The 27,527-nt window shown below is 33.5% G+C and overlaps 1 protein-coding gene across 4 annotated transcripts in view; it reads right to left on the reverse strand.

Annotated features, from left to right (window-relative positions):
• The window catches only part of TBCK (TBC1 domain containing kinase), a 225,352-nt gene that overhangs the window by 148,845 nt on the left and 48,980 nt on the right, over positions 1-27,527 (reverse strand). For 3 of the 4 annotated variants that reach the window (XM_078445834.2, XM_078445835.2, XM_078445836.2), the window contains 3 exons: positions 10,959-11,073; positions 8,898-8,971; positions 1,520-1,661 (listed from right to left, as the gene is read on the reverse strand). In XM_078445834.2, coding sequence (XP_078301960.1) covers positions 1,520-1,661; positions 8,898-8,971; positions 10,959-11,073 — 331 coding nt within the window. Of the gene's footprint in view, positions 1-1,519; positions 1,662-4,394; positions 6,321-8,897; positions 8,972-10,958; positions 11,074-27,527 lie in introns of those variants that run through there. The other variant, XM_078445837.2, reaches the window with a different exon arrangement.

Below are 27,527 nucleotides of genomic sequence, written 5' to 3' on the forward strand. Positions count from 1 at the left end.
CAACAATGAGATTTATCATTATTTCATACCAATGAAAAGTAAAATGGTCTAGACAGAGAATAGCAAAGAATCAGAAAATCTGGTATTTTCCCTTAGAAAAAGCTGTGCCAACAGGTAAACTACCATGTTATTATGAATATTATGATTTTAATCATAAAATATTTTTCTTAATCATAAAATATTGTAATATCATAATAAAAGATAACATCCAGGGACCATTTGCTATATAACATACTATACTAAGTACTTTATATATATATATTATTTCATTTTTCCAACAATTATACAGTATAGATGAAAAATTTCTGCTTCTAAAGATCTCATTGTCCAAGTAAAGTAGGCACATGTGACACATGTCATAATAGAAGAGCAAAGAAGATAAGGATCTAATGCTGGCAGTTATTTGGAACTAGGATTGACAGATCGTTAGTTGTTCCTCCAAAATTATTTTCATCTTGGCCATGACAGGCTGTTTTTTGTCCCTCTAAATTCATTCTCATCTTCTTCCTCAATATTTATGTGTCCAGCTAAAGACTACATTTCTTAGTCTCCCTTGTACCTATAACGTAGCCACTTAAGTAAACTGTCACCAATGAAAAGTAGAGTTGATACCTGCACTTTTAGATCATTGTTTTTAAAAATTATTTTTCATGTTTATTTATTTATTTTGAGAGAAAGCACATGAGCAGGAGAGGGACAGAGAGAGGGGAAGAGGGAGAATCCCAAGCAGGCTCAGCACTGTCAGTGCGGAGCCCAATGCAGGGCTTGATTTCATGAACCATGAGATCACGACCTGAGCCCAAATCAAAAGCTGGATTCTCAATTGACTGAGACACCCAGGTACCCAGATCATCTTCTTAAAGACAGTACCATGAACTCACTCCTCTCCTTCCCTATGGCTAAACATGGTGATAAAGAAATCGGCTTTGGAAACCAGACATTTGAGATTGACAGAGCCAAATTCTGGATTTCTGCATGATGTGGAGTGTTACAAGAGGCAGAAAAACACCTATGTTCTCTAAGCTACTATATTTTTAAGTTCTTTCTTTTTAATATCAGCTTAGTCTTTGCCCTAATAAATAAAGAGGGTATCTAGGAAAGGTCTCATAAAACATAAGTCCACTACAAAGTGAGTCTTCTAGAAAATATAAGAGAACAGGAGACAAGAAGGTATTTAGGGAAGAAAGAATACCACAGAATGGAGAGAGAGCATGCAAAGAGTATAAGCAGCTTTAGAGTAAACATTTCTGGAACTGTTTAATTTTTTACACTTAGTATGGTGTAAGTTTTTCATATTTAGCAAAAGTACAAAACAAACACTTCTAAAGATACCAAAATATATGCAAATAAATTGTCAAACAGGATTTTTTAACAAGTCAAATAGATCTATGTGTTTTTCCCTCATACCTAGTCAATCCAGAAAGCAAAAATGTATCATGGTTAAGTAGCTTTCCTATCCAAAAAACTTATTCTAATAAGCATACAATTTCTTTTTAGTTTAATATTTCTTTATACATACCACAGAAAGCTCAAATAAAATTATTCCAAGAGACCACACATCTGATTTGGGGCCAGAAGGCAATGGTTTTTCACTTGGCATATGATCAGTGCTTTTGACAATTCCTTGTGCAATTACCTCGGGTGCCAAGTATGATGGATACCTAAAATGATACATTAAATAAATGAACAATTACTACAAACTACAAAGGGGTAAAAGTAATATTACATTTTTACAATCAGTATGGTAAGATCTAAGTAAAAGTCCAGGGAAAATAAATTAACAAACTTTGCAAGGAAGAATTCTAAACTAACCGTCTAATACAGGTCTTCATGTCTAGAATCAAGAGAAAATATGTATGAGTCTCAAATAATTTTAAAGCTACTATGTCTCTCTGAAGCTGTAGTTCTCTTTGTTTTCTTCTCTTTCTGACACATGCCTTCTTCCAGCATTCTGTTTCCAGGTGTTTTTCCTTTCCTTCTTACTACCTGTCTTCTCCCTATACCTATTATTTAAAGTACATTTTATCTTTGAAAATAGTATGTATTCTTTTAAGTAGTCGGAATGTCAAAATCTTTAAAAATACATACATTGAAAAGTAAGACTCTCTGTACTCCAGGCACCCATACATATTTATATAGAGATAAACTTGACCATCCATCACCACTGTTCCTTGGGGCAGCATACTATACACACTACTCTGCACACCTTTGTTTTTCCACTTAGAGTTCATTTTAGAGATCATTCTATAAAAATAAGTGTAGATTTGCCTCATTCTCTTTGAAAACTGAAAAATTTCATTGTATTGATGCACTTAATTTATTTGACCAAACTGTGAAGGACATTTTGGAAGTTTCATTCCTACACAGATAATCAATTGAGATCTACTCTATTTATTGATACCCTATTTCCCCCCAAGTAGTCCATAGTACCAGTTTCTACCACAAATAAAATCTCTACATACATGTTGGTATGCATCTTGGCTCCCTATTTTGTTCCATTGGTAAGCTTGCCTAACACTGTACCATTGTACTATTTTAACTCTATAACATTACATAAATAATTGCCAATATTGCTAAATTAAATCCTCTCAAAACACACACATTCTTTTAATTTCTCTGCAGGAATGTCTAGGTACTTTTATTTAATTTTATATTTAATATTTACATTATCTATATCATAGTTTTATACTATTAATTTAACAATTAAATAATATTGTTATAATATAGTTATTATTTATATTATTAATTTAATATTTAATAAATATAATTGTGTATAGCATATAATTTAATTAATAAATAATATATAATAATGTTCTTATTTATATTAACTTATAATAATATATAAATGTATATTATATAAATAATATATATTATATTCTTATTATTATTATTTTTAATTTTTATATATTTATATATTTTTAATAATGACCCATATAATTTATATTATTAACTTAATTAATAATTAAATATTATCATAATAATATATTAATATTATTAACTTAATGTTTATATCATATATAAATAATTATATATATAGTTTTACATATATATAAAACTATCTTGTCAAGGTTTCTCTCTAAAACACACACACACACACACACACACACACACACACACACAGAGCTGGAATTTTCATTGAAATTAGATCAAATGTAGAACAGGGTGGGAAGAATTGGCATCTTTCTGATACTGACCCTAACACTCTATGAACACGATATCTCTATATTTACTTTGGCCTTTTGTAATGTCTTTTAAAAAGGATTTATGTTTCTTTCACAGAGATATTAAACATACCTGATTAGTTTCTTATCAGGTATTGTATATATTTTGCTGATTTGTAAGTAATTTCTTTGTATTAATTTTATATCTACAACCTCACTAAACCCTCATCTTTTATGGGAGAATTCTTTTGAGTAGTCTTGTAGATAATCAAATCAGTTGTGCTTACCTGATTTGTTTAAAGTAACAGTTTTGCTTCCTCCTTTCTATCATTATAGCTCTTAGCACAAAAATTTCTATTGGTGTTAACCATGAATAAATTTTGAAAAGTTTTGAATACCTCTTCTGTATTTATTACAAACAGAACATATGATTCTTTTCATTTATATGCTAATGAGTTTAAATACATTGATTCCCTGATGTTTAACCAACCTTGCATTCCTAGAACTTTTGTTTCTAGTAATTTCACTGAGAAATAATAATTTTACCTTCTTTCCATTGTTGATATTTATCTGATTTCTTTTCCTTGTGCAACTACATTCATTAGTACCAGGAATACATTGTCAAATGACAGTGGTGTTAATAAATATTTTGTTTAAAACCTGAAAACTTTGGGTTGAGATCAGTCTCTCTTTCTAATAACAGGCAGATATAGATAAATGGATGATTTTCACTACACTAAGGAAGTATTCACATAGTTCTTTTTTATTAAGAAAAAAATTTAATGAAAATGTTATGATGTTAAATCTATCAGATGTTTGTAAGAATCCAGAGAAATGACTGAATTTTACTTCTGATATATTATTACTGATATATACTCTATTAAATTATGTTTATAGATTTCCTAAGCCATCTGAATATTTAGGGAGGGAGGGAGGGAGGGAGGGAGGGAGAGAGAGAGAGAGAGAGAGAGAGAGAGAGAGAGAGAGAGAGAGAAAGAATCCCAAGCAGACTCTGCACTGTCAATGCAGAGCCCAATGTGGGGCTCAAACCCACAAACCATGAGATCATGACCTGAGCTAAAATTAAGAATCAGACACTTGACCAACTGAGCCACCCAGATGCCCCAAGAACAGGAAAAGTTTTAGCAGGAAATTCAACAGCAAATATAAAGGAATTGGTAAGAAAATCATATTATTGTGTAAAATATCTTCCTATCAGACTAAAATACCTACCTTCTGTCTTCTAAACTCAAAAATGTAAGCCATTTTATTTAATAAAAAAGACAAAGCCTTAGAACTCCAGGGTGGCTCAGTTGGTTGAGTGGTTGAGCATCCAACTTTGGCTCAGGTCATGATCTCGTGTTCCTGAGTTTGAGCCCCATATCCGCTCTCTGTGGTCAGCACAGAGCCCACTTCAGTTTCTCTGTCTCTCCCACTTGTGCTTTCTCTCTCTCACAAAAATAAATAAAACATTTAAAAACAGACAAAGCCTTTATAAACAGTATACTCTATAAAATGTGTCAAACTTCTAACTTTAATTTTCTAATGAATTCATTTTATGAATAATTCCATAAAACCTTAAGTTGATTTGCTGAGATGGAAATTATTTCTTCTCTCAGTGAATCCCCATGATATTTTATCTGTATCTTTATGGTTCTCTAATGACTATAAGATACTTATTTTACTTGTTTCATATGTATGTAATGGACTATACACAATATGTAATACTACCCATTTTTATGTTTTGTTTTTTTCTATGTTTATAATACTTAGTAAACAAAAATTTACCCTCCTTCAAAAAAACCACAATTTGAGGGCATCTGTGTATCATATTCACTTTTATAAATCCTCTGCAACTACCAACACATTTTAAATGTAAGATATGCTCAGTTAATTTGTGCTAAAAAAATAACATTTCCTTTAAAAAATGTCCATTAAGAATACCTTACAGACAAGTTTTTAAAAGTTTGTTTATTTTGAGAGTGGGAGTGAGGATGTGTGTGTGTGAACAGGGGAGGGGCAGAGAGAAAGGAAGAGAGAGAATCCCAAGCAGACTCTGCAGTGACAGTACAGAGCCCGAGGTGGAGCTTGATCTCACAAACCATGAGATCATGACCTCAGCCAAAATCAAGAGTTGGACACCTAACTGACTGAAGCACCCAGATGCCCCTTTACAGGTGATTTAAAAAGCAGACAGTACATAAGTTTCAGATATATTGAGAAGTACTAAATTTAAATCTTACTGCCTATAAACAAAAGAAACAAAAACAGGGTCTTCTGGGTGGCTCAGTTGGTTAAGTGTCTGACTTCAGCTCAGGTCATCATCTTGTGGTCTGTGAGTTCAAGCCCCACGTTGGGCTCTGCTGACAGCTCAGAGCTTGGAACCTGCTTCAGATTCTGTGTCTCCCTCTCTCTGTCCCTCCCCAGCCCCTCCATCTCTCTCTCTCAAAAGAAAAAAATATATTTTTTTAAAAGAAACACAAACAGCTTTAGAAATGAAAATGAGTAGAATTCTGCCCTACTTATTGGATAGGTGCATACCCTTTCTTCATTTATCATCAGACTTAGTCATGAGCACAATTATCTGGCCTTTTCAATTCTAGGATATTAGATTATTATGGCACCCTGCAATAATGACTACAATAAAAATGTATAAGTATATGGAACATCTATGTAATATATGCAATGTAGACACTCAAATATTAGTTCCATTTCTCTTCCTGTGTCAGTCTATAGCCACCTCCTCACACTATGATGGCCAGTACTTAACAGACATGTAAAATATAAGTCAATTAAATCAGAGAATATACCTTAAATTCAAATGGGTAAATTAGGTTTTTAAATTTCCATTTTAATACAGTGATGATGACGATGATGCTACTAATATCCACCTTTAATTTGCTCATATATTTCTCTCATGTACAAATTTCTATTACGTTATTTTACCCTAACGTGATCATATTGCTCTTCTAAATGACATCTCTGGAAACAATTGCAGCCTAGTGGAAGAAGTATGTCTTTGGTATTATTATAATACCTGTATTCCAGTTTCAGTTCTACATAGAACTGTGGTTTCTTAATCTGAAAATAGGAATAATAATGTCTACCTCACCAAACTGTTATAAATATTAGTGAGTACCTAAAGATGTTTTTATAAAAATGGAAAATATGACGCAAATACAACACTGTATTTCTAATCATCATCACCATAATACATCTGGAAGGCAAACTGTTTATTTTTAATCCTGATTTCCAGCATATCTCATCCAAAAATAATGCTGTGGGTAGTTAAAAATCAAGCAATGCTATGGGTAAATCATTATACCTAAAACTTCCAACCGGTAATCTCTAGAAGCATAGAGGTGATGCTTGCTCCAAAAATTTGAATTTCCCTTCAAATCAAGAAATAAACTAATTAATAAAAATAATAAACCCTAGGATTGGTTTTAAATGTAGACACTCTTCTTTTAACAAGTGTCTCTTCTTTAGCATAGCATTTCAACACTCAAAGAAAATTAACAGAACTCTGCCTTAAGTATGACTAGTGAGGTAAACAAAAGTGGCTTTCATCATCTGTTTGATGTTTTAACAAGGTATTAAGCTACTGGCCAACTGAAATGAATGTCCAATTTCTAACTCTTTACAATATTCTGAAACAGATGTTAACATTTTACTTTGTTGTTCCTCAATATTTGTCTTTTGAATCAACGGCAAGCTTCTTCTGGTGTAAATATTTTCTTTCATGCCTTAGCTGTTTGATCACTTTATTTTTCCTGGCTAATGTTTCACATTTTGCTCTTTGATACTTTCTGGTCAGACCCTTTGGGTTCAAGACTTCAAAGTAAACCAGAACAAATGGCACACAAGACCATTCTACCCAAGCATTTTAAATTCAAATGTGGTTCTTCAACATGCTTGGTGTGCTTTACAAAAAGTCACTTCCTTTCTTCTATTCATCACTAAATAAAGCACCTTTCAGTAAAAGGTAAAAAATTAAAGTAATTTTTGTTTACATTGTGTTTTTGGAGTTCTTCTCTCACACAGATTGGTCTAGACAACATGAAGCAGCAGCAGCAATCACATACTTCCTATCAGACTATTGCTCCCTAAAAGGTACTTCAAAAGGAAATTATCACATAGGAAAGAAGACATTAGGGCTTTATTGTGGACTTATTCTTATTACATTCAAAGGGTTTTTTTTTTTTAAACAAATAAAATGTAGGCTATTTTTATAAGATAGTTTTCATGCTTGGAAAACAATTGCTTGTTTCCTATGACCACAAGTTTTGGTATACAAAACTATATGATTAATTTATTGTACCTTACTATAAATAGGCCACCAAAAGAGGACATTTTCCCATTAAACAATGAGCCTCTTGAGGACAAGAACCTACCTTATCCATTTTTGCACATCCAGCAGCCAGAAGAGAAGGTGCTCAATAAATGTTGTCTTAATAAATAAAGAAGGAATGACTAAGCAATTTATTTTAAGATTATTAGCTATGGTCTAACTAACAAAAATTTTAGGTAGAAACTTACAATTTACTTTATAAAGATAAAAGGATAAATTATAAATGAATCCCTTTTTTTAAACATCTAATTAAAGCAATGTTCTCCTGCAGAAACACACGCCATGACTCCAAACCATAATTCTTGGTAATGGAGTGACAAAACTGATTTGAGAGAGCCCAAAGAGCAAAATGCAAATGGGCACTATTAAAAAAATCACAAAGCAACCGAACATTATGGTCAAAATATCTAGATTAGATAACACTATTATGTTAATTTTAATTTCCTTGTTTTGATACTTGTTTTGTGGTTATGTAAGAAAATTCCTTTTTTAAGAAATACAAACTGAAGTATTTAGGGGTAAAAGGCCATCATATGCATTAACTGCTCTTAAATGATACAAAAAGTACTTATATGAACATACACATATACGTGTAAGAAAAAAGAAAGAGAGAAAACAAGAGTAGTGAAATGTTAATCTTTGGGAAACCTAAGTGAGGGCAATAGAGTGATTCTTTGTACTATTTTGAAACTTCTATGTATTGAAAATAATGTGAAAACTAAACACTCAAAAAATAAAAGAATTATATTATTAAAATGTCTAAAAAGCAACCACACAATAAATACAACACAAAATCTGTATCACAAGCATTTAGTTGAGAACAGGATAAAATAAACTTTCCTTTCTTGGAGGCCAACATAAATTAAAATTCTATCAGAAGTGATCAAATAAACCTCTCCAAACTTAAACACAGACTTTCTACCCTATTACCTCTGATACCTACAGTGACTCAGTTTGAGTCTTAACATGCAATTATATCTTAGAGAACAAGGAATTAAACTTAGAAACAGTAGAAAATAATATGAGAACAATTTTTCTCAGTCTTTTAAGGAACACACATTAAGTGAGAATCTGGCCAGCCTTCTTGCCTTAATTTTACCTAATTCTGGATGAAATAAAATTAATTAGCAAGCATTAAAAGGTAAAGAAGGTCAATAGTCCATTAGCCTCTGACAATTCAATGAAATATCAACATCAGATATATTTTGGATACTGGGAAAAACTCATTGTCTACTCTTTTAAAAGTATATGGAAGATAAAAATATGTTAATAAAGAAAAGCTAATTTTTTATTAGAAAGCAGTATCACCATTAACAGAATACACATTTCATCAAATATTACAAAGTTTAAGACACAACTCAGAAGAAAAGAAAACATATCCTCACCCAATTGGGAAATCAACATCGTCACCATGAGCTGTCATGTGATAAAGTCCAAATTTAGCCAATTTAACATGTCCCTACAATAATAATAATAAGACATTATTAAATATTTTAATATTATTAGTAGGAAAAATTATCATTATGTATCATAAGTAAGGAAATCACCATTAGTGAGGTACATTAAGAAAAAATTGTATTTTATCATAACTATAATAAAAACTATTTGCCAATGTGTGAAGCCTGCTTTATACTCATTACAAATATATGTATATGTATATGCATACATGTATGTATAGATATACACATATAATTACTTGTATATAGATCTCAAAACAACACTTAAAAAATTAAATTTATATTTTTATAAAAATATAAAAATTTTCCAGATATGTTGACAAAACAAAAAAAGCAGAAATGTTCTCATTTGTATTGAATCCCTGCTTGGAACATTTTTGGTAATTTTCACAAGATAAATTTTTTTTTTTCAAGGAGTTCCAAGTCCATTCATAATGTCATAAATTTAACCCTGACATGGGAATTCTTAACTTGAAAATATTAGTTACCAAATCATGAAGATATCAGTGAATCTGCTAGATTTCCAACAATCATTTATATTGTTTGAAAAAGACATAATTATCACAAGAGATTCTTAATAAAAGACAAATATAAATTTTGTAAGTCTCTTAAGTTTTCCTCCTTTTAGATATTTAAGACTTTAAAACACATTAAGTTGATTTAAAATTTTTTTTTCTTTTTCTCAAGAACTTTACTTCTCAGCATTACAAAACATTTATATCTCAAAACAACCCAGATTGGTTATATACTCTACTGCCATAAATATGAAATGAATGAGTACCATTTTAGCTTTTATGATTTTTAATACCATAGCATAATTGTATTAAAAGTCTAGAAAAGAATCAGAGGAAAATAATAATCCTTCTAATATAAAAAATAATTCCCAAGACAAACTTCTTTCAAAGCTATTTTAAATCCTTATGAAAAAATGAAAGTATGATTATTCCTGAAAATATACCATTTTGCTACCCATAATTCTCTTACAGAGGTTGACTTGCTTCTTATTAAACACCCATAAGATTTCCAAGTAAAGAAGTGGTACTCCAATAAAAAAGGAAACTAGGTATGAACAGTTGGTAAATAAAGAAGATAATGGGGAATAAAAAAAAGAAGAAAAAATAGGGAGGAAGAATAATAAACAGGAGAAAATGCAAAACAGTTGTACTATCAGAAAAATACTCTGTGTCAATAGAGCTTTCTTTAAATGAAAGCAAATTCAGGGGTGCTTGGATGGCTTAGTCGGTTAAGTGACCAACTTTTGATTCCAGAGCAGGACATGATCTCACGATCCATGAGATTGAGCCCATGTCATCCAGCTCTGTGCTGAAAGAAGGGAGCCTGCCTGGGATTCTCTCTATCCCTCTCTCTCTGCTCCTCCCATGTACGCATGCGTGTGCTCTCTCTCTCTCTCTCTCTCTCTTTCTCTCTCTCAAAATAAATAAACATTTTTTAAAAATGAAAGCAAATTCAGAGGAGTGGACTGGGAAGCTATAATGTATACTTTTCAGAAAGTGAATGAAAGGAAAAACAAAACATGAAGTTAGAAAATGAATCTTGAGGAAAAAGGAATAATGCATGTGAAAAAAACACATGGACTTAAAAAATTTAAAGATAGTTTTTTTAATTGTTTATTTATTTTTGAGAGGGGGGACAGGAAGGGCAGAGAGGGGGCGACAGAGGATCTGAAGTAGGCTCTGTGCTGACAGTGGAGAACTCGATGTGGGGCTAGAACTCACAAACTCCAAGATCATGACCTGAGCTGAAGTTGGACACTTAATTGACTGAGCCACCCAGGTGCCCCATAAAGGTAGTTGTTTTTTTCCTAACTGCCACAAGTATATCACTTTCATACAGCCATTTCATTATGAGTATTATTAAAACATATTTGTATTCTAAAGACCCTCTGATAGAGTGGGTCTGATTTCAGTAGCTTCCAACCACAACTAACAAATAAAATATTTGTTACTTAATTTATTATTTGACAATTACCTTTCGGTCCAAAAGAATATTATGAGGAGAAAGTGCCCGGTGTACTATACCATGTTTGTTCATATACTGCAAACCCTGAAGTACCTCAAATGCTATGCACAAAACCTTTGAGTAGCTACAAAGAAAAAAAAAGTCACAGATCAATAGATACAATTACAAAGCAGATACAGAACCTGTTTTAAAGAATGAAATGACATTATAAAAATTTAAAGAGTTGTATTTTTATTATTCCTCTTCTATTCAGAGAAAATACGATCTATAAATTTTATAAAATATCCACTACATACATATTTTGGATTTTATGATTACAACAGAATTGATCTGGCAAAGATCCTACAGTTTTCTAAGTCTAACAGCAGGGAGGGAGTTTGAATTTTGGCAATGCACAATTAACCTTCTACAGGTTTGTCTTTGCCAAATTATCTGGGAAGTTTCAAACATAAGGCAGAACTAAGTCAATGAAAACCACCTTTCCTGCTCAAGACAAAATACCTAAGTTCCTGAAAAATAGCTAAAATATATTTTATGGTAGATGGACACGAGGTTACCTTCCATATCCACAAAACAACCCCCAGCAATTGACAATTTATCAAACATTTCTCTTTAATTCTTCCTAAGCCATCTTCCAGTGGAATGCCCAGTTTCTCTCTTTTTCCATCTCTTTCCATTTTTTTTTTTTAATCAAGAACCATTAACATGGGAAGTGAGGGATGATATAAGGAAAGTGGGAAAGACTAATTCAAACCCAATCCCCCAAACTATCAATATTAACATTTTTGTATAGATTTCTTTTCTACTCATTTTTTGACATTTTATCTATCTATCTATCTATCTTAATTGGTTTATATTATGCTTTTTTTTTTTTAAAGATTTTTGTTTTTTTGTAAATAATCTCTACATTCAACATGGGCTCAAACTCCCAACTCCAAGATAAGTTACATGCTCTACCAACTGAGCCAGTCAGGTGCCCCTGACATTTTAAATTAGACTTTTAAAAATTAAATTAATATCTACAGGTAATCACTAAAACTAATTTTTTAAAAAGGTATAAATAAGTCAACAGTAAAGATAAATAAAAAAAATAGTCAACCTCAAAGCTGGTAGAATAAAAGGAAAAAAAGAACAAAGAACAAATGGAACAATTAGAAAATAACAGACTTTAATTAGGATGTATCAAACATCATATTAAATGTAAATGCAAACATCTAAACTGAAAGATAAAAATTGTCAGATTACATAGGAATTAAGCCTCAATTATATTCAGGCTATAAGGAACCCACATTAAATAAAAGGTATACATTAAAGTAAAAAGATGGAATAACAGATCACTGATTATCATGGGCTTGCTTAGAGGGACGGGTTGACTGCAAGAGAATATGTGGAAAATTTACCTGACAGAACTGTTATGTTCTTGATTTTGATGATGATTACACTACTGAGTTTGTCAAATTGACTGACCTGTACACTAAAAAAGTTATATTTTAAAATATGTAAATTACAGCTCAATAAACCTGATGTTAAAAAAGTAAGCTGAAGAAAATTTTTCAAAAAATATTTGTAATATGACTCCCTCCTCCAAATTAAATCCATAAGAAAGAGCAAGACATGAAAAGCTAAAATCCCTTTCCTCTCATCCTAGTCTGACTTTCCAGAGGTATCCACCCTTAGCAACTTCTGTTTTCAATTCTGCTGGTTAGATTTTAGTTAACATTATTAAGTGTTTGCTATGCAAGATGATATAATTAATATACTTTTACAACATTCCCATTTTCCTTTCCCAACTCCTGATTTTTATTAGTTATATTATTTTTAAATTATCGAATTTTATAGATGAAACAAAAGAAATCTACATTCCTTTCTTGCAGGCTAAACAAATAAACAAGTAAATATATGATACATAGTAATTACGTGCTAAGGAGGAAAAGGAAGAGAGAATGTGGGATAGCAGGTTGCTATTACATGTAGAGAAGGAAGATCAAGGAAGGCATCACTAAGATGACATTTGTGCAGAAATCTAAAGGAAGTGAAAAAGACATGTAGCTCTCTGGGAAATACGTGATTCGGGCAGAGGGCACAGTAAGCAAGTCCTGAACTGGAAGATTGCATAGTAGTTCAAAAAGTGCAACAAAGCCACTGTGCATGCGGTAGAGAGAGCAAAGGGCAAGGTGTTAGGAGATGAGGGCAGAGACATAGCAAGGAGCCAGATCATGTAAGGCTATTTAGGCCATTGTAAAGCCTTTGGCTTTCACTCTGAGACAGATGGGAAATGGTTGTCACATTGCTATACTATGATTAGTAAATATTCATTGTAGAACTAAGAAAACAATATACTCCTAAGCCACTTAACCCCTAGCTCTCAAGAGAAAATGTATCAAGTCATCAGGATTTGATGGATACTATAATTTCATAATTATACCTCTATTATGAAGGTTATCATCAGCTATCATCATTTTTATACTTCTTACTCATTTTGTATTTACATTTTTATTTAGTTAGAATACATCCATGAGAAAATTATTCATAAGGGTGGCATGAGTAGGAAATTTTAAAGCATGGTCTTAAAATGTCTTATTCTTGCCTTTAAACTTGGCAAAAGATTTCTCTATTGTCCTTTATTAATAGTAAGAAGTCCAATATCAATCTAATTTCTTTGTAGACACCTTGTTATTCCCCTCTGGAAGCTTGGGATTCTTTTTCACTTTATCCTTAGACTTTTACAGTTTTAGTCCAGTATATCTAGAGTATGGGCATTTGTGCATTTATGTTAGTAAGCAATAGGTGTGGCTTTTAACCTGAAGACTCAAATGTTCCATTAGCAGGAGAATTAACAAGGAAAAGTTTATTTGTTATGTCTTTGTTTTCTCCCTCTACTATATCTTTTAGTTAGAACTCTTAGAGGGCAGGTGACAATTACATCTATTCTTGAGATCAACTTTCTGTTTTATTTACTATGAGTCTGGCCGTTAGTCCTATCTCTTCTACTATTTAATTTCCAAGGTCTTTGCTCTGTTCTCTAGTTGTTCTTTAATAGATCCTTTTCTTTTGATTATGGATACATTATTCTTTTGAATCTCTCTGAAGATAGTTATTAGAATTCTGTTAATAATTAAGAGGAAAAGAAGGGTGTTATCTTTATTTTCTCTGGGTTGTCTCTGGTTTTTTTTTTTTTTTATTTGCTTTGTTTTTCCCCCACTTCCCTTGGCTTTCTTTCTTGCAGACTATTTTTTCCTCAAATGTCTGGTAATCCTTAGTTGCCAGCCATACTTTAAAACAAAGCAATAAACTGACATTCTTCATACAGTATGTAAAAAAAGAAATAATAAAAGTTGCTATTTATAAGGAATGCTTATTTGAGACTCAGTAGGTTAAGCATCTGACTCTTGATTTTGGCTTAGGTCATGATCTCAAGGTCATCCCCAAGCCCTGACTCTGAGCTGAGTGTGGAGCCTGCTTAAGATTTTCTCTCTCCCTCTTCTTCTGCCCTTCCCCTGCTTGCTCCTGTGCTCTCTCTCAAAAAAACAAACAAACAAACAAAAAATACTTATTTAAACGATTTCTCTTTATCAAGCAGTTTCCCCCATATTAAAGTGCCACAACAGCTACTCAAGCAAATAGGAAATGTGTGAAACAAAAACAATTTGAAAGTAACAAGAGTTTTCCTAAACAGCCTCAAAAAAGAAACTAACTTTGTAAAGGAAAAGATTCTGAACTTTAAAACAACTATAGTGATACTGGTAAATATGTGCATGTGAAAGAATGCAGACCTGTCTCATTTTAAAAATAAAGAAAAATTTTCCTTGACATTGACTAACAAATAAAAGATAAGAACTTAATTTTCCAAACTCATTTGACTCTATAAGTCATGTTTACCATCGTAATCTGTCTTGGCCTCGTTCTCCTTTTCTCCAACATGCACACACATAATTCACAAAATCTTAAAAGCTGATGCCATATTCAGCTGTGACACTAGAGGACCTCAGTTGCACACTACTTCAATATAGATGCCTTCCTTAAATTAAAACCAAACCTTTAAAGTGATTTTTCCATTAAACCAGTTCTCAAACAGCTGAACAGAGAAGACTACATGTTCTATTTTGACAACTTGTTTTTGCTGATTATAAAATATAATTGGAAAATATTTCCATGTCAAAAAGCACATTCATGCTATTATAGAGTTGATGAGCATATATGCTGAAATAATTTTTAAATATTCAAACATAAAACTGAAGCTCATGACATACCTTTCCTTAGCTATTACTTGAGAGTATTATAGCTAATGGACTCAGTACTCTTCTAAATCAGAGTAAATCAGATTTGGTTTTCTGCCCTATCGTAGGATTTAATTTTTAAATTTATTTTAAAATACAAGTATAAAGGAGAAGAAAAAGATAGTGTTATTTTCTATAATGAGACAATAGAATCAGTATTTGTGAAATTCTGTATATTTACTTGTTTTTAAAGCTATATTCTCTAATACTGCCAATAATTTAGATGATGAAGTCTTCTAAAATAATTATTTTGAAGTAGCTAATGCAATTATAATGCAACAGCAAAATAAAAAGTCATATGTATAGTAATAGCATGTCACAGTTAACTGAAAATGGGCTCCAGAAGGAGTTAAGATTAAGAGAGTGGGATTCTCTCTCTGTCTCTCTGTCTCTCTGTCTCACACACACACACACACACACACACACACACACACACACACACAGATGTTGGCAGGGGATAAAAGGACTTCATCCTTTACAGTTCCCAAGTCAGAATCTTGTTAATAAAGAAATCCATCACTAATCTAGAAAATGTAAATCAAACTTCAAATTATAAAAGATCCTCTTCCTTTTGAAATTTTCAGTAACTACTGCTAATTCCAGAGATTAGAAGAGTAGCATTTACTTTGTTACCATTATCCTTGACACCCTGAGAAGTTTAATGAGCATAAGAATCTTTGGTGATTATAAAAACATAGATATGGCCAAAAAGGTAGCTTTCAAAATAATGATTAATAGTTTTTAATAAAGCAAAGTGACATTTTAAAATACTTTCATTTATATTTAAACGCATCAATTAAGTGGCCATTAGCTGCTTGGTACTGTTTTTTTTTTTTTTTTTTTTATACCACTGTGTTTTTAGGTTCCATGGATCTCAAGAGAAAGAACTGATCTCTACAATCAAGAAACCTGCAGTATAGCTGTAAAGACAGATTTATAAACTAATAATTTTAATACAATTGAATTCACAGCATTTCATTACAACTATAATTCAATTAAGTTAGCAGATGAGAGTCATCCTTTTCTTCTGTCTTATAAGAGAAAGAAAACATGAACGTCTATTTATTACATTGGTGAGACCAAAGCAGGTCTACAAAAATAAATCTTGAGAAAGTAAGATTAAAATTTAAAAAGAAAAAAAAGTCACTACCACCATCACCATCACAAGCAATAACAACTGACAATAACTTCTAGGCATGAGTCAACTTGGTTGTGTCTGAATTGCGAACATGGCTTAATGAATTCCAAAACTACTAGGTTAGTACAATACTAAGTATACTTGTTTATCCCTTTCCAGATGTATTTCAAAGGAAGTTTACACTGTGTTTCTGATTCAATCATCCCTAAATTATTTATAGCTGTTTAGCTTACCAGATTAAAACATACTGAGGCCAAGATCATGGGTTTAATATCTATAAGGATTGGCTTGCTTCACATGTACATAGCCACAGATTTTCATCTAATTCCAGCCAATATTGCCAAATACAGATTGTTTGTCACAATGAGACGTTGTTCAACCTCTATTTACTTAAAACATTCTGATTTTCAACCACAATTTCCTATACTTCTCTGAGGACCTGCGTTTTAATCTCATTAAGTCCTTGAGACCCTTGTTTTCTAAGCCTCCTGTTATCTCAACCAGCCCTGTTTTGACATCCTTCTTTTATTCTAGATCTATTCTGTCACTTCAACTCTTTTGGGGGGTGGGGGATAGAATTCTTCATGGCTTCTCATCTGATGGCTCTACCCCTGGGAGAATTGGACTTCTCTGTATTCTGACAGTACATAGTTGAAGAGCTTATTAATGCTATGGTAATAATTTCTATATAGGTTTGTCTCTCTCACTGTACCCTGAGGCAGGTACTAGCTTATTCAACTTGCAATCCCTATATCTATCACAGTAACTATAAGGTAGGTGTTCAATAAATATATTCAATGACATCCATGATGGTGCAAGAGGGTGCAGATAACAAGATTAAATTCTTAATTAATTAATTAATTAACCATTAATTAAATAACAGCTCAAAAAAGTATATTACACTCGCAATGGATCAACAGTGTCAATCTCATTTATAAGAAGTAGATTTCTCATAAGCTGACTTAAGAGGGTTTTTTTTGAAAGAAAGAAAACCCTGCCATTTGCAACAATATGGATAAATCTGGAGGACATTATGCTAAGTGAAATAAGCTGGCCACAGAAGGACAAATACTGCCTGATCCCACTTATGTAAAATATAAAAAATAGTCAAATTTATAGAAGCAGAGAATGGAACAATGGTTACAAGGGACTGGGGAAGAGAAGAAAATGGTTACCAGGGACTGGGGAGAGAGGAAAATCAATTGATTTAAAGTTTCAGTTGTGCAAGATAAGTTCCACGCCAAAGAGATCTGCCATACAACATAATGCCTGTAGTTAACAATACTGTATTGCCCACTTAAAATTTTATTAGTAGGGTAGATCTCATTATAAGTGTTCTTATCACACACAAAAATAAAAAGGACACAAGGAAACTTTTAGCAGTGATGAGTATATCTATTACCTTGATTGCAGTGATGGTTTCACAAGTGCATTCATAAAGTCAAACTCAAATATGTACATTTCAGTCTTCTTGGGTATCAATTATACCTCAATAAAGGTGTTAAAAAAGAAAATAAAATAAGGACACATTCCTATCAGCTTCAAACCATCAGTTCCTTTTTGGTATTTGTAATGTTTCCAACAAGCGATGTTATTCAGATTGCAAGAAATAGAGGCCAAGAAAGAAAGTGAGAGGTCAGGGTTGCTGGGATAGATTTGGAAGTCATTCATAATAGGTGGTAACTAAAACCACACATGCTATTTCCTCTGATCCATAATCCATGATATTTCTAAGGGCCACTCCACAAGCCAAAATACCCATACTGTCAGCAAACCAAGGGAGGAAACACACTTCTGGATTCTATGAGTTCAAGATGTTCTTTCACCTTATAAAACCTGATCACTCCCACAGAAATTTTCCTTTTGGTCTAAAACATTTCTTACTTGGTATCAGCCTGAAGTGAAATGTTAAGGGAGAATAAACACAAATGAAAATTAGTTAGCTACTGTGTGATTTAAGAAATGAAGAGGAATGATATCATACTAATGACTAATGTTCAGAAAATAATACAACTGTGTACTCCTGTTATCTTCATCCTAAAGTCTCTTTCTGTAACTCCAAGAAAAAAGAACTCAAGTAGTATATAATTTTTCAATGGTTCACTGGTTTATAATTCTAGAATTTGGAGAGGGTCATTTTCAGTGGGGAGTTAATGTCCTTGAGGCTTTTACAATTTGCCACTTGTCACTAAATTTTAACATTTTGCTAAAAATGCCACACTATTTAACAGAGCATATTTTTTCTAAAGAAAAAAAAAGTTTTAGAATTCAGAAAGGAAATAACTTACTTCACAATGGGTACACATTTTAGCCTGAAAGGTCACCCATCCATGCTAAATTTAATAGTTCATTTGCCTCAGATTCAGATGTTTTGAAACTAACACTGCATTGATTAACTGCTTACCTAAAGATTATTTTGTAATAGGTCTAGAAATAAATCAGCCCATCTGTTCCTAAGTTGTAATGTTGGGCATATTTTACAATTTAGTTCTCACTCAAAGAAGAAAAAAAGTTGAAAGCTATAAATCTGGAATGTGACTAGTTCTCAATAGGATACAAAAATTGGGAAATTAATTTTCCGACTTGAATACTAGATAACTTTCCTTTCTCATCAGAAACTTAATTTGATAAGATCAAAATACATATGGAAAGCATATCTCATGGTTTGAGGTTCAGATATAAAGCCAGGAGACTCTGTCACTGATTTGCTTTGCTTGGAGAATGTTCCAATTTCATCCTGCCTCAGTCTGCAAATGTATAAAGTGGGAAATGTAACACCAACAAGGGCTGAATGGAGATCAATGAGCTATTGGTCCTGCACAGAATGCGGGCCAATTGTAAAAACAGAAGAAAACAAACAAAAAGCCTAAGTCCCTCTCAAAAAAATCAGGGTCTCTATAACAAATTCTATAATACTATTTTGTTTATCTATCTATCTATCTATCTATCTATCTATCTATCTATCGTCTATCCATATTACCTAAATTAACAAAAACTGCAAACTGGGCTCTCCAACTATTTGCATGACACAATAAAATCAGCAAAATGTTTTTTTTAAATTTCTCTATGACAAAAAAAAAGTCAACATTTGATAAGCAAGATTGGAGGATCCTGGGGTTGGCTGGTTATTTCGGCAACATCAATGTTTTCTTCTCCCAAGCAGCTCTACTATCCTAGCATAGGCACTCCAAAAACATTTCTTTCACCATAGTTACTGATATTGACAGTGCAAACATACTGGGTAATAAATCTCACTTACCATGCCCTGGCAGCATTTGCGACTACATAAAGTTGTAACTTTGCTCTAAGACAGAACCTATGGTGGCTCATGGTCACTTGGATCTGTACCCTAGCTCATTTTAAAGTTGTTTTTGTTTAATTACACTTAAATTTATTTACATATTACTGTGTGAAAAAAATGAAAAAAAATTCCATTACTGTTCAGAATTTTGATTTGAGACCAATTCACATTTTTTTTTTAAAGTGGACCAACATTTTCTTTTTAGGCAGTCTGCCACCCTACCCCCAGCTCATCACAACAAACAAGTAAACTGTAGAGGGTCTGCATTTTATGCATTTGTTTAGTTCAGTGCCTGCAAGATAGCACAGTGCAAACAAAAGTTTGTCAAACTGAAATGTTCAGTTCAATGATGTGTAGGCTTATCTTAAGCAAATTTTAAGAGATTCAATTGATGAAAATTTCCTATTCATAGTTTCTATTCCTTTTATCAGAACTGTGGTGATACAGTGATGATATTTTGATCAAAGAACCCAAAAATACTCACCTTTATTCTTAACTACTTGTAGCGACCTTGCAAAGTTCTTATGCTACATTCATAAAGAAGACATAACAAGTCAAGGTAACATTAATAGTTGGGCCTTTGCCTCCAAACCTAATATAGAACTCTAGGGAGCTTTGTCTACCTAATAGTTCCTTTTTCCTAAGCCAGGTCACCTGAATGAATCAGTTCTATATCTCCCAAACTTCAACTAGAGTCACAGATCTTAACACTATGATATAAGGAAGATCAGACACAGCAAGCTGTTGAAAAGACATATACATATCCATAGTATCCCATAATGATACCAGAATGCTGTTAAAAAGGTAATGGACGGGGCGCCTGGGTGGCTCAGTTGGTTGGGCGGCCGACTTCGGCTCAGGTCATGATCTCGCTGTCCGTGAGTTCGAGCCCCGTGTCGGGCTCTGTGCTGACTGCGCAGAGCCTGGAGCCTGTTTCGGATTCTGTGTCTCCCTCTCTCTCTGACCCTCTCCCGTTCATGCTCTGTCTCTCTCTGTCTCAAAAATAAATAAACGTTAAAAAAAAAAAAAAAACGTAATGGACAATTGTATTTTACTAAGTCATGATAAAGTATTATATAATGAATAATATTTATTTATTTATTCATTCATTCATTCAAACTTAAGTTTGTTAACATTCATTCATTCATTTAAATTTAAGTTAGTTAACATACAGTATAGTATTGGTTTCAATGAGTAATAATATTAGTTGATATAGTCTAAGTGGGGCCCCACTCCCTCCCCCAAAATGTCCATATCCTAATTCCCAGAATCTATGAATATTACCTTATTTGGAAAAAGAGTCTTTGCATATGATCAGCATGGATTATCCAGATGGGCACAAAATCCAATGTCAAGTGTTCTTATAAGAGAGAGACACACAGAGGAGAAGGAGATACGAAGATGGAGACAGAGACTGGAGTGATGTGGTCACAAGCCAAGGAAGACAAGGAAAGCTGAGAGCCACCAGAAGTTGGAAAAGGCAAAGAAGGATTCTTCTCAGGAGGCCCTGAAGAGAGCTGGCCCTGTTAGCACCTTGATTTCTGACTTCTGGGCTCCAGAACTGTGAGAGAATAAATTTCCGTTGTTTTAAGCCATTCAATTTGTGATAACTTCTTACAACATCCATAGGAAACTAGTATAGCTGGTTATAAAGATGCACATGACATAAAGGTGACTTGTTTTTGTCCATCATGAAATGATTATAACTGAGCAATTCTCCTTCATACTTTTCTTTAAGTGATCTTTATTTAAATTATATAAAATAAAATACACTCATTTTAAATGCACTGTTAGAAGAGTTTTGACAAATGTATATACGACTGCAAGTACTGCCACAGTCAAGAACAGAGAACTTCCATCACCTTGAAAGGATTCTATTGTTCCTCTTCCCAGACAATCTCCATATCCTACCCCTGGCTCAAAGCAACCACTGGTCTGTTTTCTATCACTCTAGATATTTTTGCCTTCTCAAGAGTTTCAAATAAATGGAACACTACAGAATTATTTTGTGCTAGATGTTTTTACTCAGCATGATGTTCTTAAGATTCATCCATGTTGTTGCCTGCATTACTAGTTCATTTTTTTTAATTGCTGAGTAGTATTTCACTAACTTGTTTATACAGTCATCTGTTGAAGGACATTTTCTCCTTTAAACTTTTAATAGCTAAGCACAATACTGTATTTTTCCAGGAAAGCTGTGGATACATTTACAATAAAATTCCACAAGGAAATAAAGAATAATACAGAGTCCCAGATTTTGAGGAGCCTCATATTCTTAAAACTGTCATTATGGGATAACAATTGAAAATTTGTGGCATAAACTAAAAAGGAAGCACATTAGGAAGCACATGCAAATTAGGATTTTTTCTGGTCTAAAACGTGGCAGATTTGGGAAAGTTTAGTCAATATCATGATGATTTTGAAGCACTTATCTGCATTTTGACACTGATGTAAATGCTGTATAAAACAAACAGATATGAACGTTTCTTATATGTCCTATCACCTAAGACAGATGACACCAACAACTGACAAAATGTCTAGCTAATGAATAAACTAACAATATGAACAGAGAAAGTACAGGTAGCATATGGACAGTTGTAGTATGCATTGACCAGAATCAAACTGCTTGCAGAAGAGAGCTAAGACTTTCGCTGACTTAGATGACTAGAGCAGAGAAAACCACATTTTCTCTTTTCTAGGTAATCTGGGAGGAATTTGTAAGTAGGATATCAGTCATTCTTCATACGACCACTCCTTTTTCATCTTAAGTCACTGTCAGAAATAGCGAGCTATATTTACGACTTGTCACCTTACAGAGCCCCATTACTACCCTCCAAAACGGTTTCATAAAGAAAAATAGAGAAAACAATCTCATTTTCTGACAGATGTTTTTATTACTTAGCTCTCTTCAAGTTCATCTCCTTCACCTCTCCTCTCATGGACCCTATGCTTGCATATCGATGACTTTTTGCACATGTTGTTTTCTCTGCCCCTCTACCTGATCCACTTGGAGGATACCTATACATTCTTTAAAATTCAACACAAACATTATATCTCTAGTAAAACTTTTTTTGGATTCTCCTGGCGGTGAGGTACTCTGTCTCCAAGATAACCTGCATATTCTTCTGGTACATACTTATAAAAAATGCTATATTGTAATTGCTTATAACTCTGTCTGCTCACTAGTCAGCAATGTCTCTAAAGACTAGGACTTTATATTTTCATCTTCAGACTCACTAGCACCTAGCTCAGTGTCTGAAACCTATATGTACTTAATGAAGAAGTATGGAATAAACATTGCATAGGTTAATCACCACGTATAAAAATTGATCATCACAGAAAGGCTATAACTATTCCACAGGCAATGCTTATTGGTAATAATATTCGATAATCATTTAGTATATTATGCTCATAATAATAACACTATTACCACTACAGCCACTAATAGGAAACACTTAGGAAACTCATACCCTATCAAGTACTGTTATAGGTAATTCACATCTGTTGGTTCACTATCTTAGAAGGTGATAAGACTGAAGCACAGAGGGGTTAAATAACTTACCCAAGTGAGTAAATGGTGGAGTTGAGATTCAAACCCAGCAGGTTGGTCTTATAGTCCATGTCCTTAATCACTACATTCTATTGCCTCTCAATGTTTAACAGCATGGATAGCGAAGTCCAATGAGAGGTTTTGAGCTATGGCTATACCACTTTGACAGGTGTGGTAAAGTAACTGCTCTAAGCATCAGTTACTATACCTTAAAAATATAGTAGACATTTATTGTTTCTCTCCCTGGCATCTTCAATTCTAGGAAGACTGAGAGATATAAGGAAGCTGGAGAAGAAATGCTGGAAGCTAGCAGAGGTTAGTTCAAGAGGTTGAGGGAAAGAAGCCATCTCCATAACATAAAAGTACAAGGTAAAGCAGCAAGTGCTGATGTAGAAGGTGCAGCAAGTTCTCCAGAAGACCTAGCTAGATAATTAATGAAGATGTCTACACTAAATAATTAATTTTCAAAGTAGGTTAAATAGCCTTATATTATAAGACATCTTCATTAGATGACATTTTAAGACTTTCATAGCTAGATAGTAAAAGTCAATGCCTGGCTTCAAAGCTCCAAAGGACAGGCTGACTCTCTTGTTAGGGGCTAATGCAACTGTTGACTTTAAGTTGAAGCTAATGTTCATTTACCATCCTGAAAATCCTGGGACCCTTAAGAATTATGCTAAATCTACTCTGCCTGAGTTCTACAAATGGAACAAGAAAGACCAGATGACAGCATATCTATTTACAACATAGTTTACTGAACAGTTAAGCCCACTGTTGAGACTTAATGCACAGAAAAAGATTCCTTTCAAAATATTACTGCTTATTGACATTGAACCTGGTCATTCAATGACCAGGCTCTGATGGAGAGCTCTGATGGAGATGAACAATGAAATTTATGTTGTTTTCATGCCTGCTAACACAACATCCATTCTTCAGCCCATGGATCAAGGAGTATTTTCAACTTTAAGTCTTATTACTTAAGAAATAAGGGTGCCTGGGTGGCTCATCAGTTAAGCGGCCGACTTCGGCCCAGGTCATCAACTCACGGTTTGTGGGTTCAAGCCCCACTTCAGGCTCTATGCTGACAGCTTAGAGCCTGGAGCCTGCTTCAGATTCTGTGTGTCTCTCTCTCTGCCCCTCCCCTGCTCATGCTCTGTCTCTTTCTGTCTCTCAAAAATAAATAAAAATGTTTAAAAAAATAAAAAATAAATAGATTTTGTAAGGCTATAGCTGCTGTAGATAGTGATGCTTCTGATGGATCTGGACAAAACAAATTAAAACTTTTGGAATGGATTAATCTTTTTAGATGCCATTAAGAACATTAGTGATTCATAGAAAGAAATCAAAATATCAACATGAACAGGAGTTTGGAAGAAGTTAATGCCAGACCTCATGGATGGCTTTGGGGGTTCAAGACTTCAATGGAAGAAGTAAATGCAGATGTGGTAGAAATAGTAAGAGAACTAGAATTAGAAGTGGAGCTTAAAGATGTGAATTGCTGCAATTTCATGACAAAACACATGGAAGAGGAGTTGCTTCTTATGGACAAGCAAAAGAAAAACAAAAAAAAACTCCTGGTGAAAATGCTGTAAAGATTATTGAAATGACAACAAAGCATTTAGAATATTACATAAACTTAGTTGTAAAAGCACAGGCAGAGCTGGATGGGATTGACTCCAATTTTGAAAGAAGTTCTACTGTGTGTAAAGTGCTACTAAACAGCATTGCATGCTACAGAGAACTTGTCAATGAAAGAGAGACAATCAATGTGGCAAATGTCATTGTTGCTTTATTTAAAGAAATTGCCACAACCACTCCAACCTTCAGTAACCACCAACCACCCTGATTGGTCACTAGCCAACAACATTGAAGCAAGACCTACCCACCAACAAAAAAATTATAACTTGCTGAAAGTTCAGATAATGGTTAGCATTTTTTAGCAATGGTGTTTTAAAATTTTTTTAATGTTTTATTTATTTCTGAGATAGAGACAGAGTATGAGTGGGAAAGTGTGAGTGAGAGAGAGAGGGAGACACAGAATCTGAAGCAGTCTCCAGGCTCTGAGCTGTCAGCACAGAACCTGATGTAGGGCTCAAAACCACAAACTGGTGAGATGATGCCCTATGTTGAACTCAGATGTTTAACCAGCTGAGCTACCCAGGCACCTCAGCAATGGTGTTTTTAAAATAAGGTTTGCATATTGTTTTTTTGGACAGAATGCTATTGCACACTTTACTGACTACAGTATAGGGTAAACATAATTTTTATATGCACTGGGAAACCAGAACATTATTTGACTCATTTTACTGAGGTGGTCTGAAACCAAACCCGCAATGTCTCTGAGGTATGCCTGTAGTTGCATGACCAAGGGAAAATTACTTAACTTCTTAGATGCCTTATAGGGGCCTAAGTTTCCTCACATATCAAGTGGAAGTAATAGTAGTAAGTTACATCATAGAGCTTCTATAATAAAGAAATAAGGTAATCATCATAGAGTGCTAGGACAATGTCTAGCCACAGTTATTGCACAAAATTTTGGAAATTATGTTGTTTTTATCATTATTATTTTTGTTTAGTCCTTTCCCTTTGAGGTCCTGAATACTTATGATAAAAATAATTCCCAAACTAAACTGCATTTTCATAAATATTTGAATAGATGGCTGAGAAGGCTAAGATAGAATAAGAACTCATAAAATCCAAGTCGATTCTTTTTTTTAAGTTTATTTATTTTGAGAGAGAGGCAGAGAGCATGAGCAGGGGAGGGGCCGAGAGAGAGAGGGAGAGAGAATCCCAAGCAGGTTCTGTACTATCAGTGTGGAGCCTGACACAGGGCTTGTACCCACGATCATGACCTGAGCTGATAACAACTGACTCAACCGACCAAGCCACCCAGGTGCCCCCATGTCTATTCTTTTGTATTATATGCAATTTTCATTTCTCCACTCCAACTATCTTGCAAGAGAACCCACTTTGCCATCAGTATACACTTGACCTTTGAACAATATAGGTTTTGAACTGTGCAGGTCCACTTATCCATGAATTTTTTTTTATTATTAATGTATTTTACTTATGTTTTAATAACATTTTCTTCTCTCTAGCTTAGTTTATCATAAAAACACAGTATATTTATAATTATATAACATACAGCTATAATCATATAACATACAAAATGTGTTAATCAACTGTTTATGTTGTTGGTAACTCTTCCAGTCACTAGTAGGCCATTAGTAGTTAAGTTTTGGGGGAGTCAAAAGTTACATGCAGATTTCTGACGGCACGAGGGGTCAGTGCCCCTTAATCCATATGCTGTCCAGGGTCAACTATATTAACAGATTTTGATTATAATGAAACCAGGTTTGCTTGTTTCTTTGTATGCCAAAGTGAATGGTCTGCGTTATCCAGTTTCTACTTTGAAAGATGCCAGGAAACAAAGCAATCCCCATAGAGCCAGCAAGATAGTCTGATAATTATAGGACTCCTTAAACCTGGCAAATTAAAGCAGCTCATTGTCACAAAAGATTTTGTGCTTTTTGAACAGCGACCATCAGAAAAGCAGATTCTGGGGTACTATTGTTCAAAGAAAGGCCACAGTGAAAAGAGGCCTACTAGAGGCTTAACCCACTGTTTATGCTATATTTGGTCATGGCTTCTAACATTAGAAGACATTTGATACTCTGTAAAACTTAGATCACTTACTAACAAGGGCGAATAAGTTTAAAGTTACCTATGAAAAGCATGTAGCAAAGTAATTAGATCATAGTATGTGTTTCTATCTCTTGTTTATGACTGATAGAATTAAATGTTTCAAATTTAAAAGTGTTCCACTTAAAGAGTGTCTTAAAGTTCTTAAAACTGCTGCTAATGTCATTAACTTATTTAACTCATGTATCATTCATTCCCTCAGTATATACCAAATATGTAGTACAGTCTTATAAAAATGTAGAGAGAGTACAATTAGATAGAGAGCGCCTAAAAATTGCCATTTAATTATAGGCATAATTTTTTAAGGGCAACATTTAATAAGAGGAAAGAAAAAGTTATAAATACTGCACCACTGACCATCATCTTAGTTTCTATTAAAATCAGTTTCTGTTAGGGGCACCTGGGTGGCTCAGTTGGTTGAGCATCCAACTCCTGATTTCAGCTCAGATAGTGATCTCAGGGTTTCTGAGTTCGAGTCCCACATCGGGCTCTGCACGGACAGCATGAGGCCTGCTTGGGATTCCCTCTTTCCCTCTCTTTCTGACCCTTCCCTGCTCATGTGCATTTTCTGTCTCTCAAAATAAATAAATAAACATTAAAAAAATCAGTT

This window comes from Panthera onca, chromosome B1, assembly GCF_046562875.1.
Source record: "Panthera onca isolate mPanOnc1 chromosome B1, mPanOnc1 haplotype 2, whole genome shotgun sequence".
Taxonomy (NCBI): domain Eukaryota; kingdom Metazoa; phylum Chordata; class Mammalia; order Carnivora; family Felidae; genus Panthera; species Panthera onca.